The 26,045-nt window shown below is 37.5% G+C and overlaps 1 protein-coding gene across 2 annotated transcripts in view; it reads right to left on the bottom strand.

Moving 5' to 3' along the window:
- Nucleotides 1–26,045, bottom strand: part of SPEF2 (sperm flagellar 2) — a 194,774-nt gene that overhangs the window by 125,580 nt on the left and 43,149 nt on the right. For both annotated transcript variants that reach the window (XM_055367707.2, XM_055367708.2), the window contains exons 9-10: nucleotides 19,593–19,780; nucleotides 15,434–15,602 (exon numbers count right to left, since the gene is read on the bottom strand). In XM_055367707.2, coding sequence (XP_055223682.2) covers nucleotides 15,434–15,602; nucleotides 19,593–19,780 — 357 coding nt within the window. The remainder of the gene's footprint in view (nucleotides 1–15,433; nucleotides 15,603–19,592; nucleotides 19,781–26,045) is intronic.

Here is a 26,045-nt window from a genome sequence, read left to right as displayed (position 1 = left end):
TAAGAAATGTGCAAGTCACCTTTTTGGCTTATAAATAAATGCCCATATTATATTTTTAATCCTTAACTCTTGATTAATATGACAAAGTGGCCCTTAGTAACAGATTAAGTCTACAAGTGGAGTTATTTATTTAAATAACTTGAAGTAAGAAAAGTTTGTTTAGGCCACTTTTGACAATATTTCTATAATTATGCTATGTCATATATAAATAAGTATATCCCCGTGTTCTTGCTTTTCTTTCATCAGTATTCTTTTCATACCCATTATCTGACAAAACACACTTACTCAGAATATAAGTTGTCAACTTTGGTAAGTGCTATGAATGGCTTGTCTGGTTTGGTGCCAGAATTTCTGATATGAGAACACTGCAGATAAGAAAATACTTTTTGAAACAAATTTTTAAAACCCCAAAGCACTCGTAGTAAGTTTTTCTTTAAAATTGGTGTAATGTAGTTATACATAAATTTTAGTGTATTTAGTATATAAATATAATCCTATTTGACTGCCACTTCTATACATACTACCCTGTATTTATAAAAAGTATTTGTTTTAGTTTACTGCCTTTGTTTTTTCTAGGAGCTCTGTGCATAATAATAATCCGCACTGTTCAAAATTAGCCAAATACTAATTGGATCTGCAAAATTATTTGTTGTACTATAATTGATTACTTGCTTCTGCTTTCATTCATTGGAATTATTTATACTTCGAATTACACAAATGGTGATTATTTTATGTAATGTGGCCAATTAGAAACTAACCAAATAAGAAAACAGAAGCTATAGAAATCACGTAATTTTACAATAAAAAAGGTGATAATTCCAAGGCCAATTTGAAGTGGAAAGTTGTCAATATTGTAATGATTTTGAGCTGTGCAGTCACTTAACCCTTTTTAAAGGCAACAGTCTTAGGCTTAAATCAGATGACTTGAGTTTCTATTATATAACGCTTCTGCTACTTGCTTGCTTTGCATCCTCATTAATTCATCTTTGCAGCATAATAACAATATGTATTTCACCAGATTGTTGTAAAGATTAAATGAAATAATGCTTGTGTGAGGAGCCTATGTAATCTCTGACTATAAACAGTTTAGGAGTTCTCAGGCAGCTGCTGGAGGCATGTAAGAGCGCCACATCCAGCTGCACTCCAATCTGAAAGGCCTGCTTCCTCACAAAAAATCCGAATAGACCTCTTCCATCACTAAGCTAGCTGTAGAATGTGGCCAAACACAATGGAATAGGATGTCACTGTGAAGAGAACAGAATGCTTAGGTTAGAAGAACTGAAGCCTGACCTGTAGAGATAAGCAGATAAAGGATTTGGTGGAACACATTGAGCAGAATCACTGTCAAAATAAAGCCTATGAAGTTCCTAGCAAAGACCAAAAATAAAGGCTGAGTCAAGGTAAGCATCTCAAAGGTGATGAAATCAGAACATGATGAGTGAAAAGAGATCAGAAGAACTGGAGAAAGAAGAAATTCAGACTAGAATGATGGTTATTAGTTTAACTACAATGAGCTAAAGAGCTTTACTAGTTCACTAGTGATGAGGAATCAGAAATTTTTATCAGATCTCTACTTTACATATTTATTATCTATGTAGATATGATTAAATTATTTATATAATAAAACATATATTATTTACTCTTTCAGATATTGTTGTAAATAGACATCTGACTATTAGGCCCAGACTCTGATGCTCAGAGTGGGCAAAACCAGGTAAATATCACATGGTATAAACAATTGCTTTAACGAGATACTCTTCCTGTGTTGATGTACTAGTCCTTGATTTATGTAAACTGTCATGAACATGCAGGAAATAATTATTAAGCTGTCTTGATTTTAATAGTATTTTAATTGTACCTGCATAACTACTATCAGTATGTATTTTTGAGAAGGTGTAAGTATAAGATTCAGGATCCATCAACACCTAGGAGGTCTGACTCTCCCTGTGAATTTTTGTCTGCTTACACACAGAGATCATAAAATTACAACAGAGAGGAAATAGACTCTGCCCGTGGTCAAAAGTCACAGCCTGTTCACTAGCACTGGTTTTTGCTTGTTTGTTTGTTTTGAGACGAAGTCTCACTCTGTCACCCAGGCTGGAGTGCAGTAGTGCGATCTTGGCTAACTGTAGCCTCCATCTCTCGAGTTCAAGCAATTATCCTGCCTCACCCTCCCAAGTAGCAGGGATTACAGGCATGTGTCACCATGCCTAGCTAATTTTTGTATTTTTAGTAGAGACAGGGTTTCACCATGTTGGTCAGGCTGGTCTCGAACTCCTGAACTCAAACGATCCACCCGCCTCAGCCTCCCAAAGTGCTGGGATTACTGGCATGAGCCACAGCACCCGGCCCACTAGCACTGTTTTTATTAATTGACCTACACTGACCTTTCCAGAACTTGAATTCTGAATTCCTGGAACCATAGTATCCACCATTTTTATAGATCCCATCTTTACAGATCACATGGGCCTACCACTCTGCTGTCTAGCCTGGATCCAAAGCACTCACATGCCTCTCTATATCCTGTTGTAGGAGCCTAATGGTGACCTGGAGTTCTGATTCTGGTTACTTCCAGTCTCTCATATCTTTTTAGTTTTTTGTGGCCTAATGTGTCCGTATTCTTGGTCTCCTTGTTATGAATCATGGCTAATAGAATCATGAGTATTTACAAACAGAATCTGCTTGGAAGCAAACATGCTTGAATGTGGGTTGAGTTGCACACTTCAAGGGCAAGCTTAAGCTCCCATGTGTCCACTGGATTCCCTTCTTGATTGTAACGTTGCCCAAGTGATTGTACGATGCTGCCGATTACCCCTGTAAAAACCACATGCATCTCATTCTCATTCTTGCCACTTCTAAACATCCATGTTGGGAATGGAGCTTCCTCATTCACCCTTTCAAAAAGTGGGGAGAGCTGGCTTACTTAGATCAGTTTGAATAAACAGAATCTGGGCCTTTGGAAAAGTTTGTCAGTGCATAAAATCTCAGAGCACCTAGCACAAAATTCAACAAACAAATAATAGAGTTACACCAATAATACTTAGTAGAGACATTCAAAGGTGGCTTTTTTAGAGGAGTGGTGCTAGTCTGAAGGTACATATAATCCAGTGTTTGTCTTCATGGATCACTAGAACTTCCCAACATCTGCATTGCCTGACATGTCCCAGATGTTCCCAATTTGGTATGTTCTAAATATTTCAGAATTAAATTACTGATACATTTAGAAAGACAAGGCAAGTGCCTTTTCCTCTAAGAGACAGAAAGGACCTTCTAAGGGGATACAACACTTACACTGTTTTTGATACCTGCTAGTTTCCTTGGGTTTCCTGAAATGCAATCTTTTTTTAAACCTATATTTGATAAGACCCAACAACAGACAGATTATCTTGCTGTAGTGGCCAAAGGACTTAGGGCAGAAGCTTCTAATAAACTGACTTCAAGACATTCCATATGTAGTGACCCCATAAAATGAGGCTATGACCCTTTTAGAGGGCAGCCAATGTACTGTAACTCTACCATGGCAAGACATTCAAGCTGCCTTGATCTACGGCTAGCTTTCCCTTGGCCTACCACTCTGCAGGTGTGCTTGGCTGGCTTTTCCCTTGGCACACCACTTTCCCTTGGCACAGCACTCTGTAATACTTAAAGTTAAGACTTGTACTAGCAGCCTCAGAAGTAGTTGTAGCCATTACCAATCCTCAAATTTCAGGGAAATTTGAATTTATGTTCATCATGATGGACCTTTCTTTAGCTATTCAAGACGTCCAGGAAGTCCTTTTCACCAGACATGTCCATTTTTATTGGTCTGAACCCCTGTAAAGCACCCCTAAAGCTCTCTGGCTTCTCTTGGAGCACAATTACCACCACTTGGACTACATATTCTAAGATAGTGGCTTTCAAACATTTTTGACTAGGTCTCCCCATAAAACAAACAAAAAAATGCATTCTACATTGTGACCTAGCATTTCTGTACAGGTAGATATAAAATGCACAAAAAAATTTTATGAAATCCTTATCATCACTACTTGTGATATGCTTTATTTCCTATTGTATTGTGTTTTATTATATTTATTTTGTCCTTTTTTAAAATAAATACTGGTTGTGACCTAAATTAATTTCACAATCTGGTTTCAACCTCTTTTGGGACAACAAATAATAAAAGATATTTCATTGGACAAGATACCAGGAACTCTCAGTTCTAATCTCATGTCTATAATTACCATCTTGGGTTTATTTTTTAGATATCTTCAAATAGGGAGAGTAATTCTTAATTTTATACTAACAATCACTCAACTCAGAGAGTTAGAGAGTCAAAGTATATTTTTAAAGTAATACAGTTCTCAGTATAATTTCTCATAATTGGTTATAATTAAAGGCCAGCTCACTCATATGCTAGATCTTATTTGTATTATTAGATCTTAGTTATCAGTTACTTATTTTCTAGCACTTTGGAAAACTGTATTTTGTACAATTGCTGTTCTTAAATTTTTTTATAATGTGAATCTCTAAAACCTCTTATCAACAGGTACATTATTATTATTCAAAATGCAAGAAAACTTTAGGCTTATTGGAAAATAGACAAATTAATAGTTAAATTGTATCCAAAGAAAAAGTATTAGTTAGTGAGAGGTTAGGTAATTTATTAACTCAAGCCCAAACACCGTGGGCAGAAAATGATGTCTTAACCAGGGACAAGCCGATTGCCCATTTATAGCATTTTAAGTTGTTGCACTGTCTACATGTTTCCATTGGAAGACTATTAGAAATAACCAAGATTGATATCTTCAGAGGTTATTGAAAAAGTCTGGATGCTGGAAGTGACTCTTAGTAAGGACACCCAAACACACTTCCTAAGCTTAGTTTGGTCTACAGGCTTGAAATTTAACGAAGCCATGGAGAAAATACAAACATAGAAGAGTCTAAACTCACAGCTTATAGGGTTAGGTCCGTTTTGCATTAATACCTTTAAATCAACTGATGTCTACTCATACTTCACAAATCAACTGAATTTCATCCCTTCCAATGTGTCTCATAACCTCCTATTCGTATCCACACAGCATCATTCTCTGGAATGGTTTTTTTCTCATCCCTACTAAACTGTGAACAGTGGGAGGGAAGGATCTCTGTCTTATTTAACACCTAGAATAGTGCTGGTAGAAGTAGGCACTCAATAAATATCTATTTATTGAATCAGTCAATCAATCAATACTATAGGCTCAATATATGTGAACGGAATAAATGAGTGACTAAATTGAAATTCAAATTTAGTAATTTTAACTAAGTACAAAGATGACTTAGGCCCCCAAACAAGATAGGGATAACCCAAAATTAGGGACAAGATCAGAAAGTATAATCCTCATAGACAGAAGCTAGCAAAAATCCACATACCATGAATGAAATTAGCTAATACAGGAAGCATCTCCCGAGGTAACAACCTATCGTATGATTTAAAGTGTGCATCTCTGTTAAATTAAGGCATCTCTTTTTTGTTGTCAGCAAAAAGCATTTCATTTAAGATGTAATATATGAAAAACAGTTTATTAATTTGGGTCTTTCTAACAAACTATGCCAGAGACTTAACAGGGAGGAAAGAGATGTTGTAATGGCATTTTTAGGTATAAAAACAAATTAAAGTATTTCAATTTTCTGATGTTTTATCTCAGAGGAAATATGGAGGATATGTCTTAATTTTTTAAATAGAAATATCCCCAAATCACCTAAAACAAATGGGTAACATCACTTAGGGAAAAATAAATCCCTTGAGAACATTGACTATATTAACATTACCAAAAATCCTACGGTTGTAAATAGTTTTTCCAAGTGAATCCATGTTTGGGAAGAGATCTGTCACACTTGAACATGGGTAGCAATAGATTAGAGCTGGTCAGAAATTCAAATAAGTAGCCTGAAAGATGCCAGAAAACTAGGCAGGAAATAAGTCAGGTTTAAAACAGTCAGGAGATGGCAGGTCCTAAAAATCCAAGCACCTGGGCTGAGTCCTGGAGTGGGGAAGAGCAGCCCATGTCAATGGGTACGTACAATCTGCTCTATGGCAGAAGCTGTTTGTGACCTGGTTAATTTCATATTCCTAACTGGGTATTTGCCTTGGGTGTCCTAGACTAGTATGAGCCAGCTGTGTTCCACATGACTGGCAGATGAGAAAAACAAGCTGCAGATGTTCTAGCTCTGTTTGTGGCCTCTATTGCCCAGAGCCTCCTCACTTTGCTTCCAAGCCTTTAATGTGTGTCCTGTTCTGTTCCAGTTCTGCCTAGCTTCCAACCTGCCAGCTTTGTTTTCATTTTCTAGTCTGGTCCTCACCCAATCTCAGTTTTGATCATTGGCATGCTCAAAGGACTTGGCTTGATCCCGCCTCTGTCTCTTCCTGTTTCTGGCCACATCAGGGAAATTATCTTGACTGTCTTGGTTCCAGTTCTAAGAATTAAACCCCTGGCACTGTATCTCCTGGCTGACCTTCCGGCTGGGTCTGTCCTGGTCACCTACCAGAGGGAATAAAATACTACAGAAGTATACCTATTGCTAGGGTAGAATGAAAAGTCTAGTGGCTATATTCCAGTTACTGTGCCTGGGGAATATGGCACTCAGAATGAAGCCATACTCCATGGGAAAGTAGTAAGGTAACACTTTAACTTTTAGAGCCTCTGTTGTCATCTCTTCCAGGGCTTTCTGTCCTCCAACTACCCCCAAACCCTGACGAAATCTGGAAGAACTGCCTAAATTTTATTCAGATTTAAACATTTGTAATAACTTCCCAGGTTTCTTAGAAGAGGCAGAAAGTGTGGTTATTTATCTTCCCTAAGGGGAGTTCAGCTGTGTAATCTGGCAACCCCACAGGGTTTCTTGAACACTGTATGGGACCTGTTTGATAGCCAGGTGACAGTGGAAAAGATTGATGCTGCCACATACTGCCTTAGACAAAAAGGCAAAGAGAAGAGAGGATGATTAGCTGAAGTGCAGCTGAATTCTGTCTTCTCATCCAGGAGCTGTCATGGAATGGGCTCTGCGTTGGGGCCCAGTTTCAAGAAGGCCTCAGAACAACTTTGGAAGATGAATTGATCCTGTTGCATGAGCCTTGAAGCCTTGTTAAGTCACTTGACCTCCAGTCAGGTCAGCGTATGGTTAGCTACCCGGACACATCTTTCTACCAGACACTCTGGCCTTCAGATTCCAGAGGAGCCAGTGGGCAGGGGTGTCTATCTTTCACTGACATTGGCAGGGTGGGTACACCTCTAGAGAGAAGGTCACATCTCTTGCCAGGAAATGCAGAGTCTGTGCAATCGAGGGAAAGGCAGAGGTTAGCTCAACTTCATCTGCCATGTGGACCCCCATGCTGAGCTGAAGAGTGTTCTGGTTAGAAGCAGATTGTGGGTGGCCAATGCCTTGCCTAAGGAACTATATCATGGTTAATTCTGGATCATCAGGAAATCTAATGAATTTGACCTGATTCAATAATGTCTTTCACTCAGTAATCTGATCACTTCTGTTCCAGGAGTAGCCTTCCTCAGTCTGCCCTAATCTAATGGTACGAAAACAGGCATGTTTAATTTTAGCCTATTGCAAAAGAAGACCCAGGGCAGTAGACTGCATCTACCTTATGCTTGTTTTTGGAGGGAAATCTACACTGGCCACGGTCAATACTCGGCGTGTGACAATGGCCACTGTCAAGGCCTGCAGGCCCACGCTGGAGAGAGCCTGGCACCTCACGATGCAATCCAATCACTCCAGCTTGTCACATATTCAGAAGTTCAGAAAGCTCAGCAGTGACAGGTTTATTTTTTAGAAACGCTGAGCTACAAATTACTAATATATCAGGCAGCCAGAATCACTGGGCTGACTGCAGGTCTGATTACCATGGGTAACTGACACTAAGCCATTCCGGGAGATCCTCTCTCTTAAAAAGTTACATTTCAGTGCTGCTGAAATTCCGTGACCAATCAGATGCAAACAATAGGTAGGGGCTTCTGATTAGCACTCTGATTTCCAGCTGTGCTCGAAGTGACTCAGGAGATCAGTGGAAAAGTAGTTCAGTCACCCCAAAATGATAGGTTCCTACTCCTTGTTCCATTCTCTATCCCTGGAAAGCCACCATGGCCCTTCCAAGGCATTGAATGTGGCACACTGAGAATTACAGCAGCCCAGTGCTTTTCAAAGCACAACTGCCTGGGTCAAACAAACAAACAAACAAACAAACAAAAAATAAGACTCTAAGGTCACTGCATTGCTCCCCAAGTGCCCTTGAGACTGAATCACCCTGGACTTCATATCAGATTTCTCCCTGTTCTGGGGCCACCAAACAATTCTGATGGTGGTGGCTATCCTTATCAAAACAGTAAATGTCATTCCCCAACTGCTTAAGCTATGCTTTATTTATCAGTGAGGTGGTAGCCTACCTCAGGATCACTTTTATAGTAATTTCCATGGTCTTACTATTTAAAGGAATGTTTCCAGAAGTATCTACATCTGAATTCACCTGTCTACTGCTATTACCTAGCCAGGGATAGTAAGAAAGACACTTTTGGTTGGAATTTCTCTGGTGTCACAAAATATATAGGCATTATGACTTGTTCTGCCTACCTTGTAACTGCAAAATTCACACAATATTTTTCCACATGGAATACCCTCTTCTATAATGACTACTGCCACCCTCTTTATTTCACTGCTAAGATTGATACCTCAAAGAGGTATAAGCCACCCCCAAAAAGCTTAGAGGTGACATTGATCAATGTGTCAAAGACTACTATAGGCCCACTGTACCAAATAATATGGCTGACAAGTCCTGACACTGGACAGGGGTGGTGGCGTGGGGGGGGTCTTTTAGGTGGGAGAGTTTATGGTTCTCAGTCCTACACATCTGAGCCAAATTAAAATTTAAATACTTTCTTGGATCCATTCAAGTTTTCAAGATCACAAACCCCATTGTGTTCTTCCTATATTTATCTGTTAAGACATAGCTTTAAAACATTTTTTTTTCTTTTGAGTCAGAGTCTCACTCTGTCACCCAGGCTGGAGTGCAGTGGCACGATCTTGGCTCACTGCAACCTCCGACTCCCGGGTTCAAGGGATTCTTGTGCCTTAGCCTCCCAAGTAGCTGGAATTACAGGTGCCCGCCAAAATGCCTAGCTAATTTTTGTATTTTTAGGAGAGATGGGGTTTCACCATGTTGGCCAGGCTGGTCTCGAACTCCTGACCTCAAGTAATCTGCCTGCCTTGGCCTCCCAAAGTGCTGGGATTACAGGTGTGAGCCCCCGCATCCAGCCTATAGTTTTAAAATTTAAAACTTTATAGCCAACTCTAAAATCCTAGCTGGTAATTCCGAGGAATTGATTGAATGGAAAGTGGGCTTGATGCATAGAAGCTGGCTCCTGTAGTTGCCAAAGTAGGTAGAGAACAAACCCAAAACTCAGTGGTAGAAAGCCCAGAAAAGCCCTGACCACCTTCTCTTTCCCTGGTCCCACAGAGGAGGGAGCTTGGAAGAGGGCTGGCTTCTCTCTATGTGATCAAGAACAAATAAAAATGAGTGGTGGACAATCACTCTGATCTTATTCATGTCAGGCATCCAGGACTCCTCTCTTTGGCTTTGTCCTTCTCACATCCCATTCCACTTCTGTCTGGCTGCCAACTTTTTGGAAACCATTTCTCAATTCTGGTCTAACGTCTTGAACTTGATACCTTAATTCAACAATTTCTACCATGGTTTTCAAATGAACTTACCTTGTCTCCAGTGTTAATAATTTGAAGCCAAATACCTTTCACATGACCCAAGTTCATCTTCTATTCCTGCTATTCCATAGACACAAGTCCCAGACCCCTATCAAGCCCTCTGAACTCCTTGACCTACAACAATTAGAAAATAGCCTTGTTTCTTGATAACCACGGACCTAGGGCAAATAGAGCCCTCTTTGAAAACTAATACATTGATGTTCTGCTCTGTAAGTTAGAATCAGTGTGCTTGATTACTACAAATAAGAATCCTGGCTAACACGGTGAAAGCCTGTCTCTACTAAAAATACAGAAAATTTGCCGGGTGTGGAGGCGGGCTCCTGTAGGCCTGTAGTCCTAGCTACTGGGAGGGAGGCGGAGCTTGCAGCCAGCCGATATTGCGCCACTGCACGTCAGCCTGGGCGACAGAGCGAGAGCGAGAGCGAGACTCCCTCTCAAAAAAAAGAAAAAACAAAAAAAAAGGAATCCTACCCAACCAAGATACAATGAGGCTTAGTCTACAAAAGTCATAGCCTTACCATTAGTGAAGGAATTTAGGGAGTTAGAGGTAACACTGTAAACAAATGGAGAAAAGAAACTGCAGGTATGAAATGGCACACTCTTAAAAACTAAACTAGAATGATATGAGAATATTTCTTTCAACATCAATCTTCCTTCCCAGCTCCTTTCTATTTTGGAGGCTGATCATGATTCTTATTGCCTATCTTGAGAAATGTTTGTATTTTAGGAAGTGCTGATGTCTTAATTCAAAGGAATGATATTGTGAGGCATTCAGTGCAATGACAGGCAGAATTTTTACAATAGAATAATAGCCTTAGAGAATATCTCAGCCTTCATCACATAAGCAAGTGCTTACTCTGTCCACTTAGAGGTCAGCTGTATTCCTCCATATCTGAAAATAAAAGATGAAACCATCATATTTTTCAGGGCCCTCCAGTACTACACAATGCAATTATATACATTTATATTAAAATGAATAATTAGAATTAATGCTCAGGTTCATCAATAGAAGCATCTTCATAGTCAAAAGACAAGAAAATTAAGACTTCTTGGCAAGAAACAGAAGAGGCCATAAAACAAGCAACTTCATGTGAAATTAAAAGTTCCTATACTTAATTAGTAAGTTTCCATACTGTGACATTTTGTAAGTATCCTGAATAAATGCATATATTATGGCTGAATGTTTGTGTCTCCCCCAAATTCATATGTTGAAGCCCTAACCTCCAATGTGATTGTACTTGGAGGCTAGGCCTTTGGAATGTAATCAGGTTTAGATGAGGTCATGAGGGAGGGGCTCCCATGATGAGATTAGTTTTCGTAAACCATCATTCTCAGCAAACTATCGCAAGGATAAAAAACCAAACACCGCATGTTCTCACTCATAGGTGGGAATTGAACAATGAGAACACATGGACACAGGAAGGGGAACATCACACACCAGGGACTGTTTTGGGGTGGGGGGAGGGGGGAGGGATAGCATTAGGAGATACACCTAATGTTAAATGACGAGTTAATGGGTGCAGCACACCAACATGGCACATGTATACATATGTAACTAACATGCACGTTGTGCACATGCACCCTAAAACTTAAAATATAATAATAATAAAGAATTTGGAAACACCAAAAAAAAAAAAAAAAAAAAAAAGAAAAGAGAAGAGCTCACTCTGTTTCTCTCTGCCCTGTGAGAACACAGCAGGAAGGCAGTCTTCTGTGAGCCAGGAAGAAAGATCTCACTGGGGAGTCAAACTGGCTAACACCTTAATCTTGGGCTTCTCAGTCTCCAGAACTATTAAAAATAAATTCCTGTTGTTTAAGCCACCCAGTCTATAGTGTATTATTATAGCAGCCTGAGCTGATCAATGCAATGTATATGTTTTAAATGTAAAAAAGTGATCGATTCACATGCCCTTAACATTCATCTACTAAAATCTATCACTGTGCTTGGGTCAATTATCCAGGGATGTCTTTGGGCCACACAATTCAGATGAGACAGGAAAACAGAGAACTCCATGGCTCATTTAGTCCCATATTTCTATTCTTTGGTGGAAAAAGACCTGGTGGTAATAAAGGTCATTGTAAAAAAACTGGGGGATAGTTATCCATACATGTGCTGTAGTGACAGGCGTACACATGTTAAACCATAACGTATACAACCACATCTTAAAGTCCAGGTGACGGAAAATCATAAGCCAAAAATAATGTTAATAAAAATGTACATTATAACACACACTGTAGGGTTAATCCAATAACCACAACAAACTCACCTGATCATGAACTTAAACAGTAATTTGCCATTAAAGGCAAAAAATAGCAGCAATTAAAAATCATGAACAACTTAAGACAACATGGATGATGTGCTGGAAATGAAATATCCTTCCCCCAAATTATAGAAATTCCAAGTATAACTTGGTTATGGGCATGCACAGTAGAGCTCTCAAAATGGTTGAGTGCTTTGTGGCAGGGACTTCTTAGAAAAATCCAAATCTTCAGGAAACCATAGCCATGAGCTAATTTTAGTTTATGAACACTAAATTTTAGTAACTCTTAAACTCATTCAACTAGTAATTGCTTGTAAGCAGCTTAGTAAAAGTGAAACGCTATGAATTGCAACTCATTTGCTAGTAAGACCCACAGAAAGGATTTGCATTAGGGGGAGTTTGAGGTTCACTGGCAGGAGTCCACTGCATGATTGAGAACCACTAGCTGCTGTGTGGGGCTGTGCTGCCAGCTGCACTAGAGGAACCGGGCCTCCTGGCTTAGCCTGCTATCCATGGTCCGTTGGGCTTTAAGGGCCCTTCCTCACTTTCTACTAAATAACTCAATGTTGTTATGCTGTGGTAGTTGCCTAGGAACCCCAGAGAGGTCTGGCTGCTCCATGATGCTGTTCTTACCTCTTTCCTGGGAGAGAGAAATGTTATTTCTAGCCACTGGGGTAGAGCTCCCTCACATTCAGTCATTCTCACATAAATAGAGTGTGATGATTTAGGAAATAATGTTAAGACATGAGTCAAATTTTTGGCAGCTACATATGACATGTACATAAGCAAATATCTGTTTTAATTGCAATTTCTAGGTACAATATTTAAAAATTTTAAGCATAATAGCTTATTTGAACAGAACACGGGCTTCTAAAAGCACAAACTCAAAACTGGGAACTGTCAGTTCTTTAAAGGTAGAGGGTATGGACATCAATTAAGTATGCTAAGAATATAAACTTTTTGAAGATTAATTTCTGAATAATACATTTGCTTGAACATAATGTTCATTATAATGTTATTGAACATTATATATAATGAACATTATTATGTTCAAGCAAATGTATTATACTATTATACTATCATTCTTTATTTTTAGATCTTTGGTCTCTTCAAGAACTTGTCCTAAATGTTCCTACATACAAGTAAAAAATAAATGTTTCAACTTGTAAAATATATTATCTGGCTTAAATAGTCTATCACAAGAGGCAGCGGAACAATGCATCCTGGCTTATCTAAAAGAAACAGTTGTCCACGTTTGTCATTATTAAATTTGTTCAGGAGTTTTAATGCAAATGTATTACTCAGAAATTAATACATTTGCTTGAACATAATAATGTTCATTATATATAATGTTCAATAACATTATAATGAACATTATGTTCAATAACATTATAATGAACATTATGTTCAATAACATTATAATGAACATTATGTTCAAGCAAATGTATGAATTTCTGAGTAATACATTTGCATTAAAACTCCTGAACAAATTTAATAATGACAAACGTGGACAACTGTTTCTTTTAGATAAGCCAGGATGCATTGTTCCGCTGCCTCTTGTGATAGACTATTTAAGCCAGATAATATATTTTACAAGTTGAAACATTTATTTTTTACTTGTATATAGGAACATTTAGGACAAGTTCTTGAAGAGACCAAAGATCTAAAAATAAAGAATGATAGTATAATAGTTTACAGCATATCCTAAAACCTGTATATGGCATATTTTCCATTATGGTGTTGAAGGAAGCTTGTGAAAACATATTATAAATCCTAAGGTAATTTTCATTTCTAGAAAAACAGCAAAGTCAATACACAAAATAAAGTACATTGCTAGATGCTCACAAACTCCTAACAAAAGTTTACAATTTTCTGCAAAAGAAATGCATCATCTGCTTCAGGATGTGGGTAAGACAAGCATGTTCCTGTGGTAACCATTTCTCATACAAGGAAAATAGCTAAAGAGACAAAAATCTTTGCTAAGCTGCAGCCTACTAGGTCTCCTGATTTGTAAGAGCAACAAGAATAGAGATTGAGCTGTTTAACAAGTAATTTAGAAATAAACATTCGATGAACCAGTAAAGTCTGTCAAATAAAATGACTTTTAATTTACAATGGAAAGAAATACCTTAACATAGGTTGATACTGTCAAAGCATTTTATTACATGGCATTATACTTTAGGTGGATGGATGTAATAGGTCTAGTATATTTTACAACCATACAAAACAAACATCCACATATATCTTTTAAGGTTCTAGTCAATCCTTAATAATAATTCTCTTAGTGCTACAAATACAGATTCATTTAATTAAAATATAGTATACATTTAATTTCTCATAATCTCATATTTTTCCTTATCTTTTAACCACAAGGTTATCTTCTTGTAATATTTACTTGTTAGTGTTATTTTGCACTTTTCTTTGTTCACTGTAATTCATTCATTTTATTCACTCTTTGTCCCACAAACCTTTGTTGAGTATTTACTATCAGTGAATAATTAGGTCAAATCATCTTTTCATAGATTTTTTTCATGTTGCACTTACTGACCTTCCGGAACTCATTTTGTAATTTTTCTAATAAAAAGCCTCACTCCTCATTCCATTGCTGTTGATCCACTCAAAACTTCTATCCAAAAGCTATGATTGTTATACCTTTACTTCTAAGGGTGAGATGGAGTGGGATAGGGAGAGTAGGATGGTGAGGAAAGAAATGGATATGTATTATATGCATCCAACATGAAGTGCACTCAGCTAAGTGTTTAACTCATGTTATTTTAAATGAAGTAGGTATAGTAGTATTCCCTTTCCATTAATTGAAAAATGGAAATCTATTAGCCCTTAATGAACTGGTCACCTAAAGTCGCACAGTTAGTAGTTGGCAATTTCAGTAATGTAGCTCTAGTCTGTCTAATCTCAAAGGCTTTACAACAGTTCTTCTAAAAATCACAGTTGGCACCCGATACTTTTTATTTCAATCTTTGAATAAAAGATTGTTTGAATCTATGCTATTCATAAAACCCAGACCTCCTCCTCTTTCATTTTGCCTGTAAAAAAAATCTATTATTTAGATCGATTACAAAAGAAATACTTTTTAACAATGGTTTTTGAAGCAAAAGTACACAGCCCATACAAAGAAAAATGCTAATAAATAAATTAAAGCATTTTAAAAATTCTGAAATCTGTCTACCCAGACAATTACTATGCTTGATGGTTTTTCAGACCACTCCCCTAAGATTACTAGGAACAATAGATAATAGCTTATGTATAGTTTAAGCATCTAAAAAGTAGTACAAACATACAAATTAAAACAAGGGAAAATGCAAACAAAACATGTCTTTTTATTAGTAGAAATGAAATAAGGAATATCACAAAATTAATGTTAAAGAAAAAGGATTTATTATGTAGCATTCTAATTATTTCATATCAGTAGGTACCTTATATTCTTCATAATCATTGGTATCTAGCAAGTCCCTTTTCTCCAGTTCTGTAAGTTGTTCTCTTGAGGGGTTAGCAGGTAGTGTCTTAACAGAGGCTTGTTCATATATGGGTTTTGCATTAAAAAATAGTTCCTTCCAATCATGCATCAACTTATACGGAATCAGACTATCACACAAAAAAAAGGTAGAGATGAATCAATGGTTAGACAAATATAGATTTTTAACATTGGTATTTTTATTATATTTATGTAATTAGCTCACTTTCACCAGACAGAAATAATTACTGAAAACTGATCTTAAAGGTTACCATATGTGCAATGACAATAAGACTAATATATATGAGATTTTTCTGTTACAAATCATTTACAAAATGTAAACCTACTGTTCTCTTAAAGGGGCCTTAAAAAGCACTCAGTTTGTTCGTTTTGCACAGGAGGACACTGATAGTAGAGCATTTAAATAATTTCCTAAGGTTGCATAGTAAGCTGATATCAGAGCTGAGAATTAAGGAACCTAAGTGTTCCGACTGTACTCACTATTTTTAGATATATTGTTCTGCTATGAAACAGTCAATAAAAAAGTGAAAAGAACCAATGGCATAAAGTAACAATCATTCTTCAAACCCACTAAGTTCCAGACATTTTACTAGCCATTAGAAATATAATAGCAAATGGAATACCTGGCCTTAAATAGCAGACTCTGGGAAAGAAGGGCAAAAAATAATTGCATACATAAATGAAAGTTTTGAATAAGAATTATACAATGGGAAAGTACAACAGTATGACTCAACTTAACTTGTTGGTTCCAGGAAGGTCTCTTTAAAGAAATGACTGCTAAGCTGAGGCCTGAGGAATGCTTAGGAGACAACAAGGACAGAGTGATGGGAAAATGGTTTCAAGACAAGATGTGTGAAATGTCCTGACATGATCATAAACAGTTGGACTAGAACTTGAAATTACAACTTAAAAAGTAGTATTTCATTCTGATTCATGCTACAACATGAATGGACCTTGAAGACATTATGCTAAGTGAAATAAGCCAGACAGAAAAAGGACAAATACATTATTCCACTTATATAAGGTACCTAGAAGAGACAAATTCAGAGACATCAAGTAGGATAGAGATTATCAGTGGCTGGGGATTGAAGGGGATGAGGAGTTATTATTTAATGGCTACAGACCTAACAACTTTTCCTGTTTAAAAGGCTGTGTGTTCAGGGGTCTTGAACTCCTGACAAATCTCATATTCAGGTACTTCTCCCTTTTGCTTTCTCCACCACTTATTAGGGCTTTAAAAAGCTCCAAAATTACCTGTTTCTTCCTAACAACCTTTTAATATTCTCTTTCAATATGACTTACTATGACATTTGTAGACATTCTATGGCTTCATGATTGCAACCCACTAAAGTAGTCCATGTATTTTGAAAAAAACTATAGAAGAAAAAAACCTCAGCTATCTGACCTTTACTGTAAAATTCTTTTCACATTAAATGTGAAAATAAAATCCTTAAAGGATATGAGGATAGAAACAGATAAAATGGCAAAAGTAGGAACATTTTTAAAATAGCTTCTCTAGTCATACCGAATATTGGTCTCCATGTTCTTGCCAAACTTCTCCTTTTCCTCAAGATTCTGACCTTGCCATTCCCTACCTGATCCGCTGAGGCTCCTGAATAAGAAAATGACCTGCTATGGCTTCTAGGGCCCTGAATATCTTCCTTGTTAGCTGACATTATTAAGATTCCACGCATACTTTTGGGCTAGCAATTCGGTTTTCTCAAAAGATTCAAATTCTGTCAGCTCACTTCAGATAAACCTGGTCTGGTGAATCAATTATTAATTCAAAATAAAACAAGTGAGGAAAAAAATGCTATTATATCAAAAAAATGGCTGCTTTAGAAGCAGTACTATACTTTCCATTTTAGAATGAGCTCTTTTGACTTTATATAAGTTAGTCTGGAAATTCCAGCTATGTGGTCTGCCTTTTTTTTTTTTTTTTTTTTCTTTCTTGAAACAGAGTCTCACTCTCACCCAGGCTGGGGTACAGTGGTACGATCTCCGCTCATTGCAACCTCCTTCCCCTGGGTTCAAGCAATTCTCCTGCCTCAGTCCCCCGAGTAGCTGGGATTACAGGCGCCTGCCACTGAGCCCAGCTAATTTTTGTATTTTTAGTAGAGATGGGGTTTCACTATCTTGATCAGGCTGGTCTTGAACTCCTGACTTCATGATCCACCTGCCTCAGCCTCCCATCCCTTTGCTCACAGAGATAGATGCATATTCTGATTGCCTTCTTTGGAAAGACTTACCAGAAACTCAAAAGAATGCAGCCTTCAGTCTCTCACCTATATGTGACCTGGAAGCTCCCAGTGGGTGGGCCTTGCTTTGAGCTGTCTCTGTCTTTCTGGATAGAACTAATGTACTTACTTCTTGCATATTGATTGATGTCTCACGTCTCCCTAAAATGTATAAAACCAAGCTGTGGCCTGATCACCTTGGGCATATGTCGTCAGGACTTCCTGAGGCTGTGTCACAGGTGCGTCCTCAACCTTGGTAAAATAAACTTTCTAAGTAACTGAGACCTGTCTCAAGTTTTCAGGGTTCACACTTAGTAGTCTCTATGAATCATTTATCCCACTTTCATGTTATTCTATTGCTATTTAAATATACTTTGATTTTTAAAATTAAACTTTCTATTTTGAGGTAATTGTACATTCACATTAGGTGTAAGAAATAATATGGAGATCCATATACCCTTTACCCAGTGTCTCCTGATTGTAATATCTTGCAAAACCACAGTACAATATCACAACCAGGATATTAACATTGATACAGTCCAGATACAGAACCTTCTATCACCACAGAACCCATCATGTTGCCCTTTCAGAGCCACACTCACTTCCCTCTCACCTCCATCCCATTCTTAGCCCCTGGCAATCACTAATCTGTTCTCAGTTTCTATAACTTTGTCATTTCAAGAATGTTATGTAAATGAAATCACAGAGCATGTAACATTTTGAGACTGGCTTTTTCCCACGCAGCCTAAGTATCTGGAGATTCATCCAGATTGTGGCATGTATTAATAGTTTATTATTTTATATTTCTCAGCAATATTCCGTGATATGGATGTATCACACTTTATTACCTGTTGAGAGATATCTGGATTGTTATCAGTTTTAAGCTATTACAAATAAAGGTGATATAAACATTTGTATACAGGTTTTTGTGTGAATTTAAGTCTTAATTTCTCTAGGATAAATGCCCAGAAGTGTAACTGCTAGGTTACGTGGGAGTTGCATATTCGGCTTTTTAAGAAATTGCCAAACTGTTTTCCAGAGGGGCTGTACCATTTCACTTTTCTCAGCAGCAATGAATAGTGGTTTTCTCCAGATCCTTGCCAGTATTTGGTGTTTTCATTTTTTAAAAAATTTTAACCATTCTTATAGGTGTGTAATGATACATCATTGTGATTTCAATTTGAATTTCTCTAATGACTAACAAGGGTGAATTTTTTTACATGTGTATTTGTCATCTAAATATCCTCTTCAGTGAAATGTCTTTTCATATCTTTTGCCTATTTTTGAACTGGCTTATTTTTTATTGTTGAATTTTGAGATTACTTCATATATTCTAGATATTAGTCTTTTGTGGGATAGGCAGTTTGAAATATCTTCTCCTATTCTATACATCCGTTCATCTTTTTCAAAGCAAAAAGTTTTAATTTTGAGGAAGTCCAACTTATAAAGTTTTGTCTTTTGCAGAGCAAAAATTTTTAATTTTAATGAAGTCCAATTTGTCAAGTTTTCCTTTTATGGATCATGCTTTTGGTGTCAAGTCTAAGAACTTGTTGCCTAGTCATAGAACCCAAAGATTTTCTCCCATTTTTTTCCTCAAAGTTTTATAGTGCTATGAGTTACATTTAAGTCTATGATCCACTTTAATTTTCATAAAAGGTGTGGAAAAAGGCATGTATGCATCTTAAATAAAAATAGTCAGTGAGTAAATCAAGTCAGTAATCAAGGTCTCCTGGACCCCACCTTTTAGTGTTTTCATGAATCATTTTTCTCTCTCTTTACTTATCATCCTAGTATCTACTTTATAATCTTATCCTTCCTCATTCTCTATCGTGTCTCTACTGTTATTACAAAAAAAATACTTACTTATTTGTCAACATTCGATAGTCTGCCACTTTAGTGGACAAATCAACTATTTGATCCAAAATTTCTGCACATACTGAATAATGCTTTTCATAACGAGCTTGAGCTCTTTCCACCGCAATCTGATCATGAAATCTCTTTTCTTTAAGGAATTGTTCTTCAAAGTCAATCTTGGCTTGTTTTGCCAAAGCCTAAAAAGGCAAAAACATATTTTTAAGTCACTATAATTGAATCAAATAAAAATAATGTCATCATTTCAATGGCCAAAAGGTCTTTCAGTAGAATGAAACCTCTTCTCACACCAGGAAAAAAATTAATCATGAATGAACACTTTTTCCTTAATACATTAGCACTTAATGCAAAGACAATATTGGAAATATCCTACTCTTAGCTTATCTTATCAACAAAGCATAATACAGTCAGAAGTGATCTAACTGGGGAAAGCCCAATGTGGATTAATGAGGAATTGGATCTTAAGCCTTCAAAAAGAAGTCCTGAGTTCACCGGTTGCAAATAGGGATCAGAGAAAAACAGGCAAGTCTGTGCCAGACCCTAAGCATAGCTGACCCCTCACTCCCATCTCCAGAGTGCCAATTTGGACACATCTGCTATAGCCGTTGCCCTCTGTCTTTCAATGGGAGAGTTCTATAATACTGGTTTATACTTAGAAAACATTTTAGAAAGTCCCAGATTATACTGGCTTGAGAATATAACACATTTGCCAACAAATGTTAAATGTGTTAATTACAAACCCTCTACAGATACAGCCTTAATGAACTGATGGCATTCATTTGTAGGAACATCTATTTATGTAGAAAGCAATGAAACACTTAGCTTGTTATCGCCCTCTCCTTAGTGCATTATTATTTTGTTTAGGGAATCTTTTCTTCACACAAGGTACAAAGGTTGAACTCAGTCCAGCCAAGCTGAGGATAACATAATACTTAATAAGTGGGATCCAAATGACCAAATATTGCTTTTCAGATAGCTATGCCAGCTTCTTCAGAAATTCAGTTACATGCTAGCCTGCTCTAGGAAAAAGACTTCCCTCCTGTAACAACCCAGTGAGTATCAAATGGAAGTAAACTTGGGCTTTGGAGGAGCTATGGTCGAGTTCAAGCCCTAGATTTTACATAGAATTCAAGTTCTAGCTGTGAGACCTTGGGCAAGTCATTAGTCTCCTTATGTCTCCATTTCCTCAAAGTCAGGATATTAATAGTACTTAGCATACCCCAAAAAATTACCAAACCATCTCATCAGAACAAATATTTCCTATTATGATACTATTCATAAATGACTAGATGTGTGACAATGGATTGCTGTGTAAGGTCCACCATTTGTTTTGCTATTACTGTTTTATTTTGTGTGCTTATTTCACTTTTGTTGGGAAAGGGGTTAAGCTGGGTGATCACTAAGGTCAGTTCTGTACATTTGACAGATTCAGGAATTACATCAGAGTTTGTTATTCTTGTATTATTCTGTATACCCTGTTTTCATGGAGAAAGAGTACAATTTAAGTACAAAGCTTTATGGCATGATTCATGAAGTGAAGAATTCAGAGGAAAAATGAATCTAAGAGAGCAGAAATATCCAATGAGAATTCATGGAAAGAGTGACACAAAAAATGGATCATGAGGTTGGTTTACTACAGAGTTCTCTGAAACACATGGAAATATTTAGGATGTGAGGAAAAAAAACCTTTAAGGGAATGGTAGAATGTTCTTACCAGTAATAGTATAGCTTTCAACCCTGGTTGCTGCCATTGCCTGTCTCCACATCTCCCTCTCTCTCTTCCTCCCTTCCTCGCTCCCTCCCTCCCTCCCTCCCTCCCTCTGTTCCTCTCCCTCCCTTCATCCAGCTGTCTAGTCTTCCTTCACCTTTTCTATATCTACCATCAATCCTCTGCCAAAGCCACCATAATTTCCTGTCTCATTACAGCTAAGTGGGTTGCAGCCATAAAAAGAGAAGGAGGAAAAGGAAAAAGGAAGTCTGTGGGAGGTAGTAAATCTCAGTGGTTATGAGCCTGGACTCTAAAATCTGATAGAGCTGACCTTGCTCCCTGCTACACCACTGAGAAGCTGTGTGACTTTGAGCCTTCTAGTCTTCAATTTCCTGATGTGTTAAATGTAAATAAGGATGGCATCCACTTACGGTCGTTGAAAGAATTATATTATACATGCTTGTAACAAACATAGTACAATGCTTGACTCAAAGTAAAGCTCAAAAAACATCAAATATTATTGTAATGAATTTTCAATAATTATAGTAGGTAGCACAGAAATTTGAAATCAGGAACTGTCTTAATATAGAACAGTTTTGCAATTGTCTCAAAGGAAGAGATTAGCAGATTTAATCTAAAAACAAAACAAAAACCCTCAAAAAATTGAGAGTGAAAGAAAAACACAAAGTTCTCCTCCCTCGTTTTCTTTCTCTCTCTCCTCCTTCCTTCCCCTCTCCCTCTCCCTCTCTCTTCTTTCCCTTCCTTTCCCCCGAGATGGAGTCTTGCTCTGTCATCCAGAGCTGGAGTGCAATGGAGTTATCTCGGCTCACTTCAACCTCCGCCTCCTGGGTTCAAGCAATTCTCCTGCCTCAGCCTCCCAAGTAGCTGCGATTAGAGGTGCACACCACCACACCTGACTAATTTTTGTATTTTTAGCAGAGACAGGGTTTCACCATGTTGGCCAGGCTGGTCTTGAACTCTTGTCCTCATGATCCACCTGCCTTGGCCTCCCAAAGTGGTGGGATTACAGGTGTGAGCCACCATGCTCAGCCTTTCCTTTCTTCCTTCCTTCCTTCTTTCCTTCCTTCCTTCCCCCGTCTCTCTTTTCCCTTTCTTTTCTTTTCTTTTTCCTTCCTTCATTCCTTCCTTCCTTCCTTCTTTCCTCTTTTTTTTTCTTTCTTTATTTCATGAGCAAGAGCAAACGTGGTACTGCCCTTATGGACTTAACATGCCAGTGGGATAGGCAAACAGTCAAAGAGCCACACAAATACATGTATAATTACACACTATGACAAGTGTCATTAGGGCAAGACCTTGGGGTATGAGGCCTGACCTAGACAAGAAGGGGCATATGCATGGAGCTTTGAAAACAAGTATTAATTGGGTGAAGGCACTTGGGAAGAGGGGCAAAGTAGAAGAAATGACTTGTTCAAGGATCTGAGAGCAAACCAATGTGGCCAGAACCCAGGCAATGAAGGGGGGCAATGAAGCCTCAGAGGGGATTATATGGGAGACCAACAAAGGCTGGAGCAGCCTCCCCAAAGTTTCCTGTGCCACTGAGGGTAGCATGTTGGCTGCAGTAGCTGAGGTCTCAATAGCACTGGGCTTGTACCTGATGACTGTAGTGTTTCCAAGATGGCTTGGCCCTTATAACCTGGGGCATTGTACATTCTGTGTGCAGAGGTAGGATGAAAGAGTACAACTTAGGGTTGATTTAAGGAAAATAAATAATGTTATATTCTTACACTCTCCAGTTTTTGGTCACCAATTCATAACCACTAAAAATGGATGAAGGAAACCACTGCAGTAGTAGTACTGCAGTAGAAACCAGGGGTGGTAGTGTAGACATGGAGGAAAATAGACACAATGAAGAGAAATTTAATACATGAAAATGATAGCACTCAGTGGATATTTTGGGTATGGAAGAATAAGGGTGAAGCAGCTTTCAGGTGGGCCCTGAAGTTTCAGGCTTGTACAATTTGATAAATAACGATGCCATTTGTTGAGCTATGGAACATTGAAAAAGACTAATTTCATAGCAAAGGTCATACATTTGGCTTGGAACATGTTGAATTTGAAGTGTCTCTGAGACATATGACCACAGATGTCAAGGAATACTAAAACTATGGCCCTTCATCTTGGAGGACAGAGGCATAACTGCATGGGTCATCTGTCTATTGCAGTAAATACATCACCATGGTTGTGGATGAGATTGTCTGAGAAATAACATAGAAAAGAATATAAGGAAGTCAAAGATGAAGCTTTGAGCAATCTGTTAATAAATGTTTTGATATAAGGGAACAATGAGCCTGTAAAGACAACGACCCTGCTCCTGAGAAGGAGCAGCCAAAGAAGTAGAAACAAAATCAGTATTTTCCACAGCAATACTTAATAGAAAGTAGCCATGGAATAGCAAATAAATACTATTAAAATAAGTAATACAAATATTATTAATACTCTGTGAGCATAGTTAAGAAACCTTAAAGACCTTAATAGATTTAAAAGTACTTTTAGAATGTGCCATCTCCTCCCACTCTCAAATAACAATAAAAATGACAAGAACAATAAAAACTAAGAACAAAGCTGGAAGCATCACACTACCTGATTTCAAACTACACTACACTACACAGGGCTAGAGTAATCAAAACACAAAAACAGACACATAGACCAATGGAACAGAATAGAGAACCCAGAAATAAGACCACACCTCCAGTCATCAGATCTTCAACAAACCTGACAAACACAAGCAATGGGGAAAGGATTTCCTATTTGATAGATGGTGCTGGGATAACTGGCTACCTATATGCAGAAGATAGAAACTGGACCCCTCCCTTACACCATATACAATAATTAACTCAAGATGGATTAAAGACTTAAATGTAAAACCCAAAACTATAAAAACCCTGGAAGACAACCTAAGTAATGCCATTCAGGACATAAGCACAGGCAAAGATTTCATGATGAAGATGCCAAAAGCAATTGCAACAAAAGCAAAAATTGACAAATGGGATCTAATTAAACTAAAGAGCTTCTGCACAGCAAAAGAAACTGTTGACAGAGTATACCGATAACCTACAGAATGGGAGAAAATTTTTACAAACTATGCATCTGACAAAGGTCTAATATCCAACATCTATAAGAAACTCAGACAAATTTAGAAGAGAAAAAACAAACAACCCCATTAAAAAGTGGGCAAATGACATGAACAGACACTTTTCAAAAGAAGACATACAAGTGGCTAACAAACATGTGGAAAAAAAAGCTTAACATCACCATTAGATACATGCAAATCAAAACCATAATGAGATACCATCTCATACCAGTCAGAATGACTATTATCAAAAAGTCAAAAAACAACAGATGCTGGTGAGGTTGTAAAGAAAAAGGAACACTTTTACACTGTAGGTGGAAGAGTAAATTAGTTCAACCATTGTGGAGGACAGTGTGGCAATTCCTCAAAGATCTACAGGCAGAAATACCATTCAACCCAGCAATTCCATTACTGGGTATATACCCAAAGGAATATAAATCATTCTATTTTAAAGACCCATGAATGCCTACATTCACTGCAGCACTATTCACAATAGCAAAGACATGGAATCAACCTAAATGCCAATCAATGATAGACTGGATAAAGAAAATGTGGTATATATACACCATGGAATAATATGCAGCCATAAAAAGCAATGAGATCATGTCCTTTGCAGAGACATGGATTGAGCTGGAGGCTATTATCCTCAGCAGACTAATGCAGGAATAGAAAACCAAATATTGCATGTTCTCACTTATAAGTGGAAGCTAAATTATGAGAACACATGGACACACAGAGAGGAACAACACATACTGGGACCTTTCAGAGGGTGGAGGGTGGGAGGAGAGACAGGATCAGGCAAAATAACTAATGGGCACTAGGCTTAATACCTGGGTGATGAAATAATCTGTACAACAAACCCCCATGGCACACATTTACCTATGTAACAAACCTGCACTTATACCCCTGAATTTAAAATAAAAGTTAAACAAATATATATATATATATATATATATATATATATTTATTTATCTTGGTATACATATTTTTTGGTATATATGTGTGTGTGTATATATATACACACTTTGGTATATGTGTATATATGTGTGTATATATATACACACTTTGGTATATGTGTATATATGTGTGTATATTATATATATATAATATATATACCAAAAAAAACCTCCTTTCTTCACATAAAAGAAGTAGTAGAATGATAATGCTGTAGGGAATAAAATGGATTTTGTTTAGTTAGTGAATGATATAATACTGGAAATAAGAGGTGACTGTTAATTTGGCAAACTGAATTCAACATTTATTGATTGATTTATTCAGCTCCTACTTATGTACCAGCTACTGTTGGTGGAGGAGTTGATAAACTCAACATGTATGGATGAAAGCCATAAAATCCAACCATCTCTAAGGGAGAGATGCCAAGGAACTAGATAGCTCTGCTGTTGGAAAAGGTAATCATGTGTGAGGAAGAAATATAATTTTTTCAGATGCTTCAGAACCTCACAATTTAGGTCTCTCAGGCTTTAGCAGGCCCAACTGTTCCGGTCCTCTGAAGTTAGTTCAACCCCAGTTCAAGAAAGAATAGATGATCCTTACCACCGTGAGACCAGTCCAGCTAAACATACTTTGCTATTTAGCTGAGCTTGTGAAATAAACATATTTTTCAAATAGGCACTTAGAAAGATAA

This window comes from Gorilla gorilla, chromosome 19 (genome assembly GCF_029281585.2).
Source record: "Gorilla gorilla gorilla isolate KB3781 chromosome 19, NHGRI_mGorGor1-v2.1_pri, whole genome shotgun sequence".
NCBI classification, from domain to species: Eukaryota; Metazoa; Chordata; class Mammalia; order Primates; family Hominidae; genus Gorilla; species Gorilla gorilla.
This window is presented reverse-complemented; position numbering and strand designations above follow the sequence as displayed.